The sequence below is a fragment of the Pelophylax lessonae genome (assembly GCF_965119305.1).
Source record: "Pelophylax lessonae genome assembly, chromosome: 4".
In the NCBI taxonomy this organism is placed as follows: domain Eukaryota; kingdom Metazoa; phylum Chordata; class Amphibia; order Anura; family Ranidae; genus Pelophylax; species Pelophylax lessonae.
This window is the reverse complement of record NC_138771.1, coordinates 89,446,833-89,460,183: the sequence shown is the minus strand read 5'-3', so window position 1 is coordinate 89,460,183 and position 13,351 is coordinate 89,446,833. Positions and strand designations below refer to the sequence as shown.

The 13,351-nt window shown below is 43.5% G+C and overlaps 1 protein-coding gene across 1 annotated transcript in view; it reads left to right on the top strand.

Moving 5' to 3' along the window:
* The window catches only part of LYSMD2 (LysM domain containing 2), a 44,907-nt gene that overhangs the window by 13,447 nt on the left and 18,109 nt on the right, over nucleotides 1-13,351 (top strand). The window contains exon 2 of the mRNA XM_082256263.1: nucleotides 7,999-8,342. Coding sequence (XP_082112389.1) covers nucleotides 7,999-8,342 — 344 coding nt within the window. The remainder of the gene's footprint in view (nucleotides 1-7,998; nucleotides 8,343-13,351) is intronic.

The window sequence follows — 13,351 nt, the reverse complement described above, 5'->3', positions numbered from 1 at the left end:
CAATACGAAGTTAAGGACACCCCAGATCAGTTGGCATATCGCAGTGCCAACTATCAGTTCGGACATGAATCGGTGTAAACACCCATGCGACCTGATTCTGGTGCCGACCAAAAAAAAAGGCTCCTGTGGGAATCTGGTCCGAATGCGATGCAAATTTAGCCATATAATCTGTATGGCTGAATTCGCATCGCCCAGACATCGCATGTGATTTGCAGAGCAGTGCGCTGTGAATTGCATGTGATGTCTGACATCGCATATGTGTGAACCGGCACTAAGAGAGAGTCTTACTGTAGCTGAAAAGTAAATTCATGAACTATAGCAAGGGGCCAAATTATCTGTCTCATGGTAGTGGAACTAATGGTGCAATTTGCATTGGAGTGGTGTGTGCGGGTAAGAAATTTATGAATCTGTTGTACAATTGTCGCAGAAGAATTTTGTTGCAGAATTGTCCCAAGGATGCAACGCAATTTACCCCAACATGCAAGAGGTTTGATTTACCTGCAAGTCCCTGATCACCAGTATTATGGGATTTCTTTCTGAATTTGTTGTAGCAATAATGACAGGCAGTAAAAATGTCGCACACATTGGTACTAAAGCTGCCCATACAGTTTTTTGCATTCTATAGCAGATTGGCCGGCAGCCACTGATTAGTGGAACATTTTCCATCGGGTCCCTTAAACAATTACCTTCTCCCTAGCAGGGATGCCTGGGCACTGATCAGCATTTGGCTTGTCCCTGGCAACTTTAGTTGGTAAATGGCCAGCTTAACAATGAAAATGACGCACAGGCTTCATGAATTTTGCTCAAGGCTTCCGACTACATCCAGAACTGGCAGAAATGTGTTGCAGATTCCTTTTTCAATCGCCCCCAATATGTTTAGGTTTCCTCAGTCCGGTTGTGTAAAACGTGTTGTGCATTTGGATGATATTATACGATTGTAGTTTTAAAACCTTTGTTGTTCCTTTTTGCTTAATGATGTTCAGTTGGCTTTGGATGGGGTAATGTCCCCGCTATTTATTGGCAAAAGTGGCATAATCAGCCCTTCAGAAGAAAGAGTGAGTGGTAGTGTGGATTTATCTATGCCAGAGAATGGAAAATGGAGGATGGCAAATGTGATCCAATAGTTTATAGTGGTGGTCTCCAAAATGCAGCCCTTTGCTTGCTTTTATCTGTCCCTTTATAGTGCTATTTTATTCACCGACACCAATGAAGGCCACAATTCCTCCCAATGACACCAATATTGGGGCACAGTTCCTCCCAATGACACCAACAATGGGGCCCAATGACGGGGCACAATTCCTTCCAATGACACCAACAATGGGGCTTAATTACACCAATGAAGGGGCACAATTCCTTCCAACGACACCAACAATGGGGCTTAATTACACCAATGAAGGGGCACAATTCCTTCCAACGACACCAACAATGGGGCTTAATTACACCAGTGAAGGGGCACAATTCCTTCCAACGACACTAACAATGGGGCTTAATTACACCAATGAAGGGGCACAATTCCTTCCAACGACACCAACAATGGGGCTTAATGACACCAATGATGGAGCACAATTCCTTTTTAATGACACCAACAATGGGGCCCAATGATGGGGCACAATTCCTTCCAATGATGCCAACAATGGGGCCCAATGACACCAATGTTGGGGCACAATTTCTCCCAACAACACCAACAATGGGGCTTAATGATGCCAATGATGGGGCACAATTCCTTCCAATGACACCAACAATGGAGCCCAATGATGGGGCACAATTCCTTCCAATGACACCAACAATGGAGCCCAATGACACCTATGATGGGGGATTTACTCCCACTGATGCTGGGACATTTTGTACTCCCAATGGCCAAAGTCTACAACTCTAAAGTCTGAAGGACAGTAGACAGACCCTTTGTTCAGAAAGTTTGGAGACCCCTGGTTTATAGACTACAAGAGGTCCAAAGAGAATGTGTAGTAAAAACTGTCCTGTAAGTCTTCATTACTGAAAACCCATCCATTACAAATGTGGAAATATATATTTCTACTGATCTAAATGCAGCCCATTGCTGTTAATGGACCTGTACACAGTGACCTGTAAATAAATTAGGTGCTATAAATATCTCCTAAACTTGCACCGTTTAGGAGATATTTACAGTGCGCATGCGCTCTGAAGGAATGGCCACCCGTGCCGTTCCTTCAGAGCCCTATGCCGTGAACGGTGGTTCATATGCGGGAGTGATGTAATAACGCCTCCGGCCAATCAGATGGCCGGAGGACGTGAACAAGGAAGCAGGGCGGCCGGACATGTCGTCCGCCCTGTTGCTGAGCGGGCTACACTGCGGGGGCTTCGTTTTTAGGTAAGTATTTCATAATGAGCTAGTATGCGATGTATACTAGCTCGTTATGCCTTTGTCTTTACAGGTTTTTTTTTTCTCGTTTTTTTTTTTTATGTGTGTTTTACTTCCTCTTTAAAGAATTGATACTCATATATGTGTAGAAACACTAAACAGACTGTGATCCGGTGGCGTTCGTACATCACCGTGTACAAGGATCCTTTGTTTATATTCTGCAGGAAGTGAATATTCTACAGAATAAACTAGTGAGGTTTCAGTATGGATGCACTGGCCATAGGGATTCATCCAGTTCTGGAATCCTAAGTCATTAACAGTAATCTGTGTAGAATTTCAGTAATTTCCTGCAGCACGTAGTCATAAACCAAGCAATGAAGAGATTTCCTGTAGTACAGATCCAGGAAATTGTTTCTTTTTTTAATTTATATCCTCATAATTGTGTTCTCTGTTTCTTATACACAAAGCGTTCTGGAATTTAACTTGGAAGTTCAAATTGGATGGCTTGTTTACTGTAATACATGACCTATTATATGGTCATTTGTATGCTGAATGTGTTCCCCTTAATGCTGGTCCCACTGCATTTTATAATGTCCATTTTTACCATGGTGGCACTCTTATATCTGTTGACCATTTTTACAGTTTTACCGCCACCCAAACACCCATGGGAGAGTGCCAAAGGGATATACAGAATTATGGGTAACAGAAACATCTTCATTAAGGCTACGTTCACATGTAGGCGTTTTGGGGCCATTTTTCTGCTCTAGGATCAGCTCTCAAATGCCCAACAAGACAAATCCTATTCATTTTAATGGCCCCTGTTCACATCTGAGCGTTTTGACGCAGTGAGCAAAACGCCCAACGCTCAAAAAAGTACATGAGCTTCTTTTTGGGCAGATAATAGGCGTTTTCCATTGGTCTCTAGTCAATCTAAAAACGCCTGTAAAATGCCTGCAAAAACGCCCATAAAAACGCCTGTAATAGCAACGCCAAGATGTGAACGTAGCCTTAAGTGGTTCTAAAGTCAGAAGATTTTTAATCTTAAGCCCCGTACACACGCACCGATTGTCGGCCGAACGATCGGCCGTCTTTTGCCCAGTGCTGTCGTGTTGGTTCAAATGTGCTCTAGACTGCACACAAATTTTGTCGGCCAACAACAACCAACTGCAGAAGTGATGTCATGTGATGGTTAACTTTCCGTGTGTTTTTTCTTCTCTGAGCATGCCCAGTCTTGCTCATCTGGCTTTTGTCGGCCGAAATCTGTACTGACTTACGAACAATCGGCCGTTCTGGTGTTGGCCAACAAAAATTTTATAGCATGCACACCAGATTTTGTTCAGCCGAAAAGTCGCAGTCGGTTGTTGGAAGCATCATACTAACAAGCCGACAATCGGCCGATCGGACGTTGGCCGAATATTTACGGCCAACAATCGGTACGTGTGTACGGGGCTTTAATGCATTCTATGTATTAGGATAAATAAACCTTCCGTGTGTAGCAGCCCCCCTAAGGCCTCATGCACACTGGATGTTATCAAAATGCCAGTAGAAAGCTGTAGATGGAGTTTTTTATCTTTTTTTGCAGTAGCGTTTTTCAGCTGTAGCGCCTTTAGCGTTTTAACTCTCAAAAAAGCTTGTGGCTCAAAAACGCTGATAATTGCCGAATAGCTGCATTTTTCAGTGGTTTTTGGCATTTTTCAGAGTATTTAAGCTTTTATCAGAGTGTTTTTACAGCTGGAAAAACTCCTCTCAAAACCCACTAGCTCAGGGTTTTTTCCAACCAGAAAATGCCCCTGCCAAAACAGCGGATAACAGCCTATGTGTGCATGGACATATAGAACATGCTGGGGAGTTTACTGGCTGCATAAAAAAACGTCTGACACCAAAAACAGCTGCTGTAAAAACATCCAGTGTGCATGAGGCCTGATACTTACCTGAGCCCCATCTTAATCCAATGATGTCGCATGAGAATCTGGGCTGTCCGGGACTCTCCCTCCACATTGGCTGTGACACAGCAGGGCGCCTTTGGGAGCCGCAGCTCAGTGTCTGAATAGACAGAACAGTAGCTCAGTTCCGGTTCCCCCATAGCAAGTTGATTACTGTGGGGGCAGGAGGGAGGAGCCATTAGAATTGGCAAGGGACCCCAGAAGAGGAGAATCAGGGCTGCTCTGTGCAAAACCATCACACAGAGCGGGTACGTATAACATGTTTTTTATCTTTAAACAACTTGAATAAGATCATATAAAGGTTCTATATTTAGGGACACCTACACTATTTCACAAAAGTGAGTACACCCCTCACATTTTCGTGAGTATTTTACTTTATATTTTCATGTGACAACACTGAAGAAATTACACTTTGCTACAATGTAAAGTTGTGAGTGCACAGTTTGTATAACAGTGTAAATTTGCTGTCCCCTAAAAATAACAACACACAGCCATTAATGTATAAACCGCTGTCAACAAAAGTGAGTACACCCCTAAGTGAAAATGTCCAAACTGGGCCCAAAGTGTCAATATTTTGTGTGACCACCATTATTTTCCAGCACTGCCTTAACCCTCTTGGGCATGGAGTTCACCAGAGCCTCACAGGTTGAGCCTCACAGGTTGCCACTGGAGTCCTCTTCCACTCCTCTATGATGACATCATGGAGCTGGTAGATGTTAGAGACCTTGCGCTCCTAAACCTTCCGTTTGAGGATGCCCCACAGATGCTCAATAGGGTTTAGGTCTGGAGACATGCTTGGCCAGTCCATCACCTTTACCCTCAGCTTCTTTAACAAGTGCACCAATATTGCTGCATGGACACAATGCTCTTCTCTCCAGTTCCCATCACAGATCTAAGATGTACAGTATCTCACAAAAGTGAGTACACCCCTCAAATATTTTATTATATCTTTTCATTTGACAACAATGAAGAAATGATACTTTGCTACAATGTAAAGTAGTGAGTGTACAGCTTGTACAACTGTGTAAATTTGCTGTCCCCTAAAATAATTTATTACACAGCCATTAATGTCTAAACTGCTGGCAACAAAAGTGAGTACACCCCTAAGTGAAAATGTCCAAATTGGGCCCAAAGTGTCAATATTTTGCATGTCCACCATTATTTTCCAGCCCTGCCTTAACCCTCTTGGGCATGGAGTTCACCAGAGCTTCACAGGTTGCCATTGGAGTCCTCTTTTACGCCTCCATGACATGACAGAGCTGGTAGATGTTAGAGACCTTGCGCTCCTCCACCTTCGGTTTGAGGATGCCCCACAGATGCTCAATAGGGTTTAGGTCTGGAGACATGCTTGGCCAGTCCATCACCTTTACCCTCAGCTTCTTTAGCAAGGCAGTGGTTGTCTTGTGTGTTTGGGGTCGTTTATCATGTTGGGTACTGTCCTGCGGCCCAGTCTCCGAAGGGAGGGGATCATGTTCTGCTTCAGTATTTCTCATGTTGGCATTCATGGTTCCCTCAATGAACTGTAGCTCCCCAGTGCCGGCAGCACTCATGCAGCCCCAGACCCTGACACTCCCACCACCATGCTTGACTGTAGGCAAGATACACTTGTCTTTGTACTCCTCACCTGGTTGCCGCCACACATGCTTGACACCATCTGAACCAAATTAGTTAATCTTGGTCTCATCAGACTACAGGACATGGTTCCAGTAATCCATGTCCTTAGTCTGATTGTCTTCAGCAAACTTTTTGCAGGCTTTCTTGTGCATCATCTTTAGAAGAAGCTTCCTTCTGGGATGACAGCCATGCAGATCAATTTGATGCAGTGTGCGGCGTATGGTTTGAGCACTGACAGCCTGACCCCCCACCCCTTCAAACTCTGCAGCAATGCTGGCAGCACTCATACGTCTATTTCCCAAAGACAACCTCTGGATATGACGCTGAGCACGTGCACTCAACTTCTTTGGTCGACGATGGCAAGACCTGTTCTGAGTGGAACCTGTCCTGTTAAACCGCTGAATGGTCTTGGTCACCGTGCTGCAGCTCAGTTTCAGGGTCTTGGCAGTCTTCTTATAGCCTAGGCCATCTTTATGTAGAGCAACAATTCTTTTTTATTAGATCCTCAGAGAGTTCTTTGCCATGAGGTGTCATGTTGAACTTCCAGTGACCAGCATGAGAAATTTAACCACCTGCTCCCCATTCCCACCTGAGGCCTTGTAACACTAACAAGTCACATGACGCCGGAAAAGGAAAATGGCTAATTGGGCCCAATTTGGACATTTTTACTTGGGGGTGTACTCACTTTTGTTGCTAGTGGTTTAGACATTAATGGCTGTGTGCTGTTATTTTGAGGGGACAGCAAATTACACTGTTATACAAGCTGTATACATTGTAGCAAAGTGTCATTTCTTCAGTGTTGTCACATGAAAAGATAGAATAAAATATTTACAAAATGTGAGGGGTGTACTCACTTTTGTGAGATACTGTATACGTGATCTGGCTCTTCTGGGCAGGGGAAACGCATACGCACCACCGGCACCTCGCTCCCGATGTGATTTTACACAGCAGGAGCCGATCAGCAGGTACCGCGGACTCGATGTCCGCCGGCGCCCGACGATCATTCTTTACACAGGCAGAATGGCATTTTGTCTATGTAAACAAGGCAGATTGCTGTTCTGTCAGTAGTGAAGACATGGATTCATGCGTTCCCCTAGTAAACGCACCTCCCACAGTACACAGAAACACTAGGTAGGCACACAGTTAACTTTAATTGCCCCTGATGTAACCCCTTCCCAGCCAGTGTCATTGGTACAATGACAGTGCATATTTTTAGCATTGATTACTGTATTTGTGTCACTGGTCCCCAAAAAGTGTCAATTAGTGTCAGAATGGCTGTCGCAGAAGTTGCTGTTCGCCGCAATTACTAGTAAAAAATAAAATTGTGCTGCATTACTAGTAAAAGGGATAAATCGCACTGCAATTGCGTCAAATGGCAACACGTGACGCTGTTGCTCAAGAGAAGCTACTGCTCCTTTTTTTTTTTTTGTGCAACAAGCGTTGTGCGTTGCGATTTGTCAGGATTGCAGAGCGATTTATTGCAGCAAAATCACGGCACGATTAGGGTGCCATTAAGAAGTAATGCCATTGCACAAGCGCCCTGCGATTTGGCATCGCGGGCAGAATCGTGGTGATTCAAATCGCCCAGGTGTGAACAGAGCCTTAAAGTAAATCTTTACAAACCTGAGCAGTAAAGCTGATCATTACGTTAAAAAAACAAAATGGAGACCGAGGAAATTACTATGCATTGTGGTTTACTGCAATGTGGGTCGGTTGGGGTGCATCGTATTAATGCGTTGTTGTGCCATTTAGTATGAAGGGCATAGTACAGCACTGTGATATGTATATTGTGATAACGTGCTGTACTGTATATTGCCAAAATGCATAGGTACCTTATGAATAGGCCTGAAAAGCCCGTTTACATGTTGATGCTGCAGTGCCTTAACCAATGTATGTTAATGTTGGCTGTACTGTAGATAACGCATGGCGGTATGTCATGGTGCCTGGAAGTGCAGAGCCATTGTGCTGGCGTGCTGTCCAATATCACTGGAGCTTCCTAAAAAATGAACATAAATAATCTTTTTGAATAATGATTGGTGATCCACATACATGTCTTATTTTATAACCAAATAATGATCCTATATTCTCCTTGTTATTTTCCAGATGGAACAGATTAAAAGGGCCAACAAACTGTTTTCCACAGATTGTATTTTCCTGAGAAAGTCATTGAACATTCCGGTTATATCAGAGAAGACTTCCCTATTTAACGGACTTAATTTATTGGACTCGCCTGATACTGAATCCCAAGAAGATAGCAATATTCAAGGTGAAGACATTGTTTCTGCTCCAGCTAAGAATGCCTCTCCACCTAGCTCTCCAGAATCAAACCGACCCATAGTTACACAGGACGAAGAGCTGTCTGCCAAAGACTTCCTTCATAGACTGGACTTACAGATAAAGAGGTCTACACAGGCAGCCAAAAGGCTAAAAGAAGAAGAATACCTCAGGTAAACCGTCCAAACATAAGTTCCCTAATACATTATTTAACACAATATATTCTCCATTACCAGGTAATATGGACCCTCTTCAAGTGGAGGACGGCTTTGTCCAAACATAAGTAACGATGCTTGTGGAGTGCTATGTATCGGTATAGATCGGGGGTCTCCAGTTTATGGCCCTCGGGCCACATCTGGCCCACTTCAAGATTTTATTCGGCCCATAGCTGGGGTCCTCAATGTGCACAGATTGAGAATTCAGGTCAGAAGAGGCTTCCTATGGTCTCCACTTTTCCCGGCTGGCATCCTAATAACCCATGCCATGCATGCCTTGGTGTAGTGTGTATGTAAAATGTGAAATCAGGCCTTTCAGCTTTTAAGAAAGTTGTCTGACGTATGAATAGAGTGAAGAGATGGAAATTAGAGCTGCACGATTAATCGTATGAAAATCGCGATCTCGATTCACCCCTCCTGACGATCTAACCCTGAAATATGCTCGATTCTTTGCATAGCTGCATAGCAGAGAGAACAGCTGTGGAAAAAAAAAAAAAAAAAAAGCCTCCTGGTAAACTGCTATCAGCAAAGTCTCCCAGTAACTATAAACAAAGTGATTACATTGTATCTTTTCCTTCCCTCTGCCAGGGAGAAAGGAAGTTTAACCTCTTAAAGACTGGATCTTTTTCTGACATTTGTGCTTGCAAGTTAAAATCATTTTTTTTTGCAAAAAAAGTACTTAGAACCCCCAAACATTTTATATATTTTTTTTAGCAGAGACCCTACAGAATAAAATGGCGATTGTTATAATATTTTATGTCACACTGTATTTGCGCAGCAGTCTTTCAAACGCAATTAATAGACTTTAATGAATAAAAAAAAAACGTAACAGTAAAGTTATCCCAATTTTTTTTTGTTACACAGAGAATCGTGATCTTTATTCCAAGCTAAAAAATCGTGATTCTCATTTTGGCCAGAATCGTGCAGCTCTAATGGAAATCTAATTCTATATGGGGGGGGGTTATATTAGTCAGATTCCTGCTTTAGGAAGTATTCTTTTTTTATTCCTAGGTAATGTTTTGAAAAAAAAATCCTTAAAGGCCAAGTTCACCTTTACAAAAAAAAGGCATTTATAATTTTTTTTTCCTTAGGAGCCTGCAAAGCATTGCAAAGTTCTGATACGGGCTGGCTGGTACTGAAGTACAGTAAGATTATTGGACAACAAGAGTGCTCACCAGCGCCCCTGCAGTTCATTGAGAGCTATAAGCCGTCAGCTGCAATAACTGACGGTAGTTGTAGTTCGTTCATTCACATAAATCTGTGAATGAATGATGTGAGCGGAGCCCTGCATGGCCGCACTGTTTTGAAATTGTGACTGCGGGTGCTGGGAAAAGGTTCCCCACCCACTGTCACAGGGACGGAGGGATCGGGGGTTGAGGTGGTGGATGCTTAACATGTTACATGTTGCACTCTCACTACAGGTGTAATGTGTTGAGAAAGGTGAATTTCTCCTTTAAACTAAACAAGAAACTTCCCTTTTTCTTGTTAAAATTTATTTTAGTTCTGTCTTGTTTAAAAAAGCTCCTTTTGGCCTTGTTTACATGTGCAGTGGTTCTAAACACACTTCTAAAAAATGATTTACAGTGGATCACTTTTCAGAGGTGGTTTACAGATGCTCAGGAGGTGATACCACCACCTTCTGAATGACTGTTCTTTTTTTCTCCTAATCCCAAGGGGGATTTTGCAGTGCAACACTGCACCGCAACTGCATGCCAAGAGGTTGGCACATTGTTATGGCACTATCCCGTTGACTTCAGTGGGCATGTCAATCAGCACCCCCGGCAAAAGAGGCATTGCGAGTTAAATTTGCCACACATGAACAAGTGCCACCATGGCCCTGTGAACAGTCCTGAGGGGACGCCATGTTTTCTCAGGTTAAAACGCAGATCAACTGTCTGTTTTTACTGCCTGTGTGAACTCTGCCTTATGGCCTCTACATGTTCTTCAGTGAAATGAATACAGGAACCTCTCTACTTGGATCCGCATCACTCCTTTCATTCCTGTACATCCAGGGAAACACCCGTCCTTTATTTTTTAATATAGAGAATCTTTTCTTTAGAAGAACTGCCTATTGGAAAGTCTTCAGCTTGGGTATTAGATTGTTGTCTTAAGATATCCATTCTTATAGTTGTTTTCAGCTGAACATTAAAGTAGTTCTAAAGTCGGAAGGTTTTTTCTCCTAATGCATTCTTTGCATTAAGATAAAAAAACCTTCTGTGTGCATCAGCCCGCTAAAAATTGCCTAAGCCCCGTCTCGACCCAGCAATGTTGCACACGAGTCTGGGCTGTCTGGTGCTGTTGGCTCCCCCTGCTGTCAATCAAAGTCAGTGAGCCAATGAGGGGAGAGAGGGGGCGTGGCCGAGCAGCGGCTCTGTGTCTGAATGGACACAGAGAGCAGTGGCTCGGCTCGGGTGCCCTCTTAGCAAGCTGCTTGCTGAGGGGCCAGGAGCCCCGGCAAGGGACCCAAAAAGAGGATCTGGGCTGCTCTGTGCAAAACCACAGTAGAGAGCAGGTAAGTATAAGACTTCAATATCACTTTAACAGTAAAGCTGCATTTTGTCATTGTCCCAAAAGAAGGAACTGTTGGAAGACACTGCACTGCTTAGGCCCCATGCACACTGCTGCTCCTAAACTCACCTTTTTGGAGCTTTTAGCATTTTCTTGCCAAAGCCTCTGTACTCAATTTAGTAAAAGCCTGTGTGTCCACCATGCACACATAGGCTTTTACCAGAGTTCAGAAGCAGCAGAGTTTATCGGCAGTAAAATGCTCCTCTCCTGAATGCAGAAGAATCTCGTTCAGGAGAGGAGTGTTTTGGCAGATAAACACCGAACGTGGCAAAAACGCATGTAAATGCATGTAAACGCACGTTAGTGCTAGGCGTGTTTAGCACTTGGGCGTTTTTTATTTATTTTATTTCAATGGCTAGAAAAATTATTTATTCTGGCCAATGAAATGAAAAAGCGCCAAAGTGCTTCACTCTGGTAAACACAGCTAACCGCAGTACACACATTTACCAGCATCACGGGGTTTTTTGCTGCCAGAAGAAAAACCTCCAGGCCAGTTGTTATCAGCGTCCAGTGTGCAGGAGGCCCTAATTAAATCCATCTCTGGTCAGACCTTGGTGCACACAATTCCATTTTCTGACTCAATCTCAGTGCCTCTGCTGCTTAGCATCTCTTTGTCCTTTTTCTATTCTTTTTGAGACACCATGTTCTCCACCTCGTCCAATCAGAGAACGCTTTTCATTAATTCAGAAACTGCAATCATTCTCTGAATGGTGCCCCTGTTGAGCGGCTGACCTCCTGTATTCACATTCCATGAAGCCGGCCACTCAGGACAGGACCCAGGAGCAAGTGGAGATTACTGGAGTAGTGGTGTATACTTCATTGATTTCCAGCCTCCAGGGGCATCGGCCAGGTATGGTATAGCATAATTACTCTGGTCCAAGCTGAATCGATGTAACTGTAAAAATATACTACGCCGGGAATTCATATTTAAACAGGAAACACATCATCCACAGTCAATAAAGGGAGCATAGTCACCTCAGTTGTTTGGGCTTCTTCTTACCTAACCAGAACCTGCTTGTTACTTTTCCGTAGGCTTTATGTGCCAGTTGCAGGGGCTTCCCAGTATATGCTCCTCCAAGATTTCAGGAACAATGGACCTGGAGGGTTTTCTTGGCTTGGCATAACTTCTCTTTTGATATCATAGTTGCGGGATCTTCTCTCCCTATCAACTTTTTTGTTTTCCCCCAGGTCTCGTCTCTTCTGAGGCCTGAGAAGAAGCAGCTATCTTTTGTGGGCACAGAGACTCTAGTGGAGGCCTTCCTTAAAGAGGAGCTCCAGGCTTCTTTAAGTCAGCAGCTACAAATACTGTAGCTGCTGACTTTTAAATTAGGGCACTTACCTGTCCAGGGATCCGGTGGTGTCCTCACCCGATCCCAATATTCGGCTATCGAGTGCTGGTACCGTCATTGATTCCCTGATGAATTCACGTGATGTGACGTAACACGTAGGACCCTGCGATACCGGAAGTGAGCTGCATACAAGTTTGGTGCTCGTGGATGTCTTATTCATCTACTTGTTTTTAAATTAAGTACCTCAGATGTTTTAAATAAAATATCTTAAAATGTACTACACCTTGGAGTCTTTACTTTTCCACACTTAATATGGAGCGGACCGGAATTTAAAGAGACAGACACCTAATAAAGACACCCAAAAAGGAGCCATACTACTCCTTAATATGAATAGAGATTGCCAACAACAAGAAAAGTCCTCCAGTGCTGTAACTTCACAGCAGTAAGGTGAGCGGCTTGCCCACCCTTGGGTGTATGTTGCACCGAAGACTAGCATGGTTCACGTATTGTCACCTAGTTTCTAGTTTGGATTCACAATGTGTGGACACACAAGACTATTCTTGATTTCACTTCACTTTTCATTTGGTGAAGGACACCTTATATTATTTCACCAGTCATCATTATTAGTTTATTTATTCACTTGATGTGCATGTATTTATTACGATTTTATTTATTGTATTAATGTACAAGTTTCATTACACTAGCCATGCAGCGCAACCTTTTTTTTTCCTATTAGCCTGTCTCCTCCTACTGCGTGTGCATGAAATGTACTGCGCTTTGTTAATGGGCTGGCTGCGGGGGGGGGGCTGGCGAACACTGCTGGCGAACTGAAGCCAGAAGTAGCGTGAACACCAGGTACCCTGCCCCCACCAAAAGGTGCCAAATGCGTCAGCGGAGGAGGCAGACAAGCGGAGCTTCCCCTTTTGGCTGGCCATATGTTATACAGTTTTCTGGTTCAATTTCCTTTAGATTTACCTTCAACTATGTTAGTGCAAGGGTTTGCCTGATTCCTTACAAATTGAAAGTGTTTAGGTTTGACTTCCATGGTTTTGATAAATCTAAAGGAAAATTGTACAAGAAAATTGTATGATTTATGGCCAGCCTTACTCA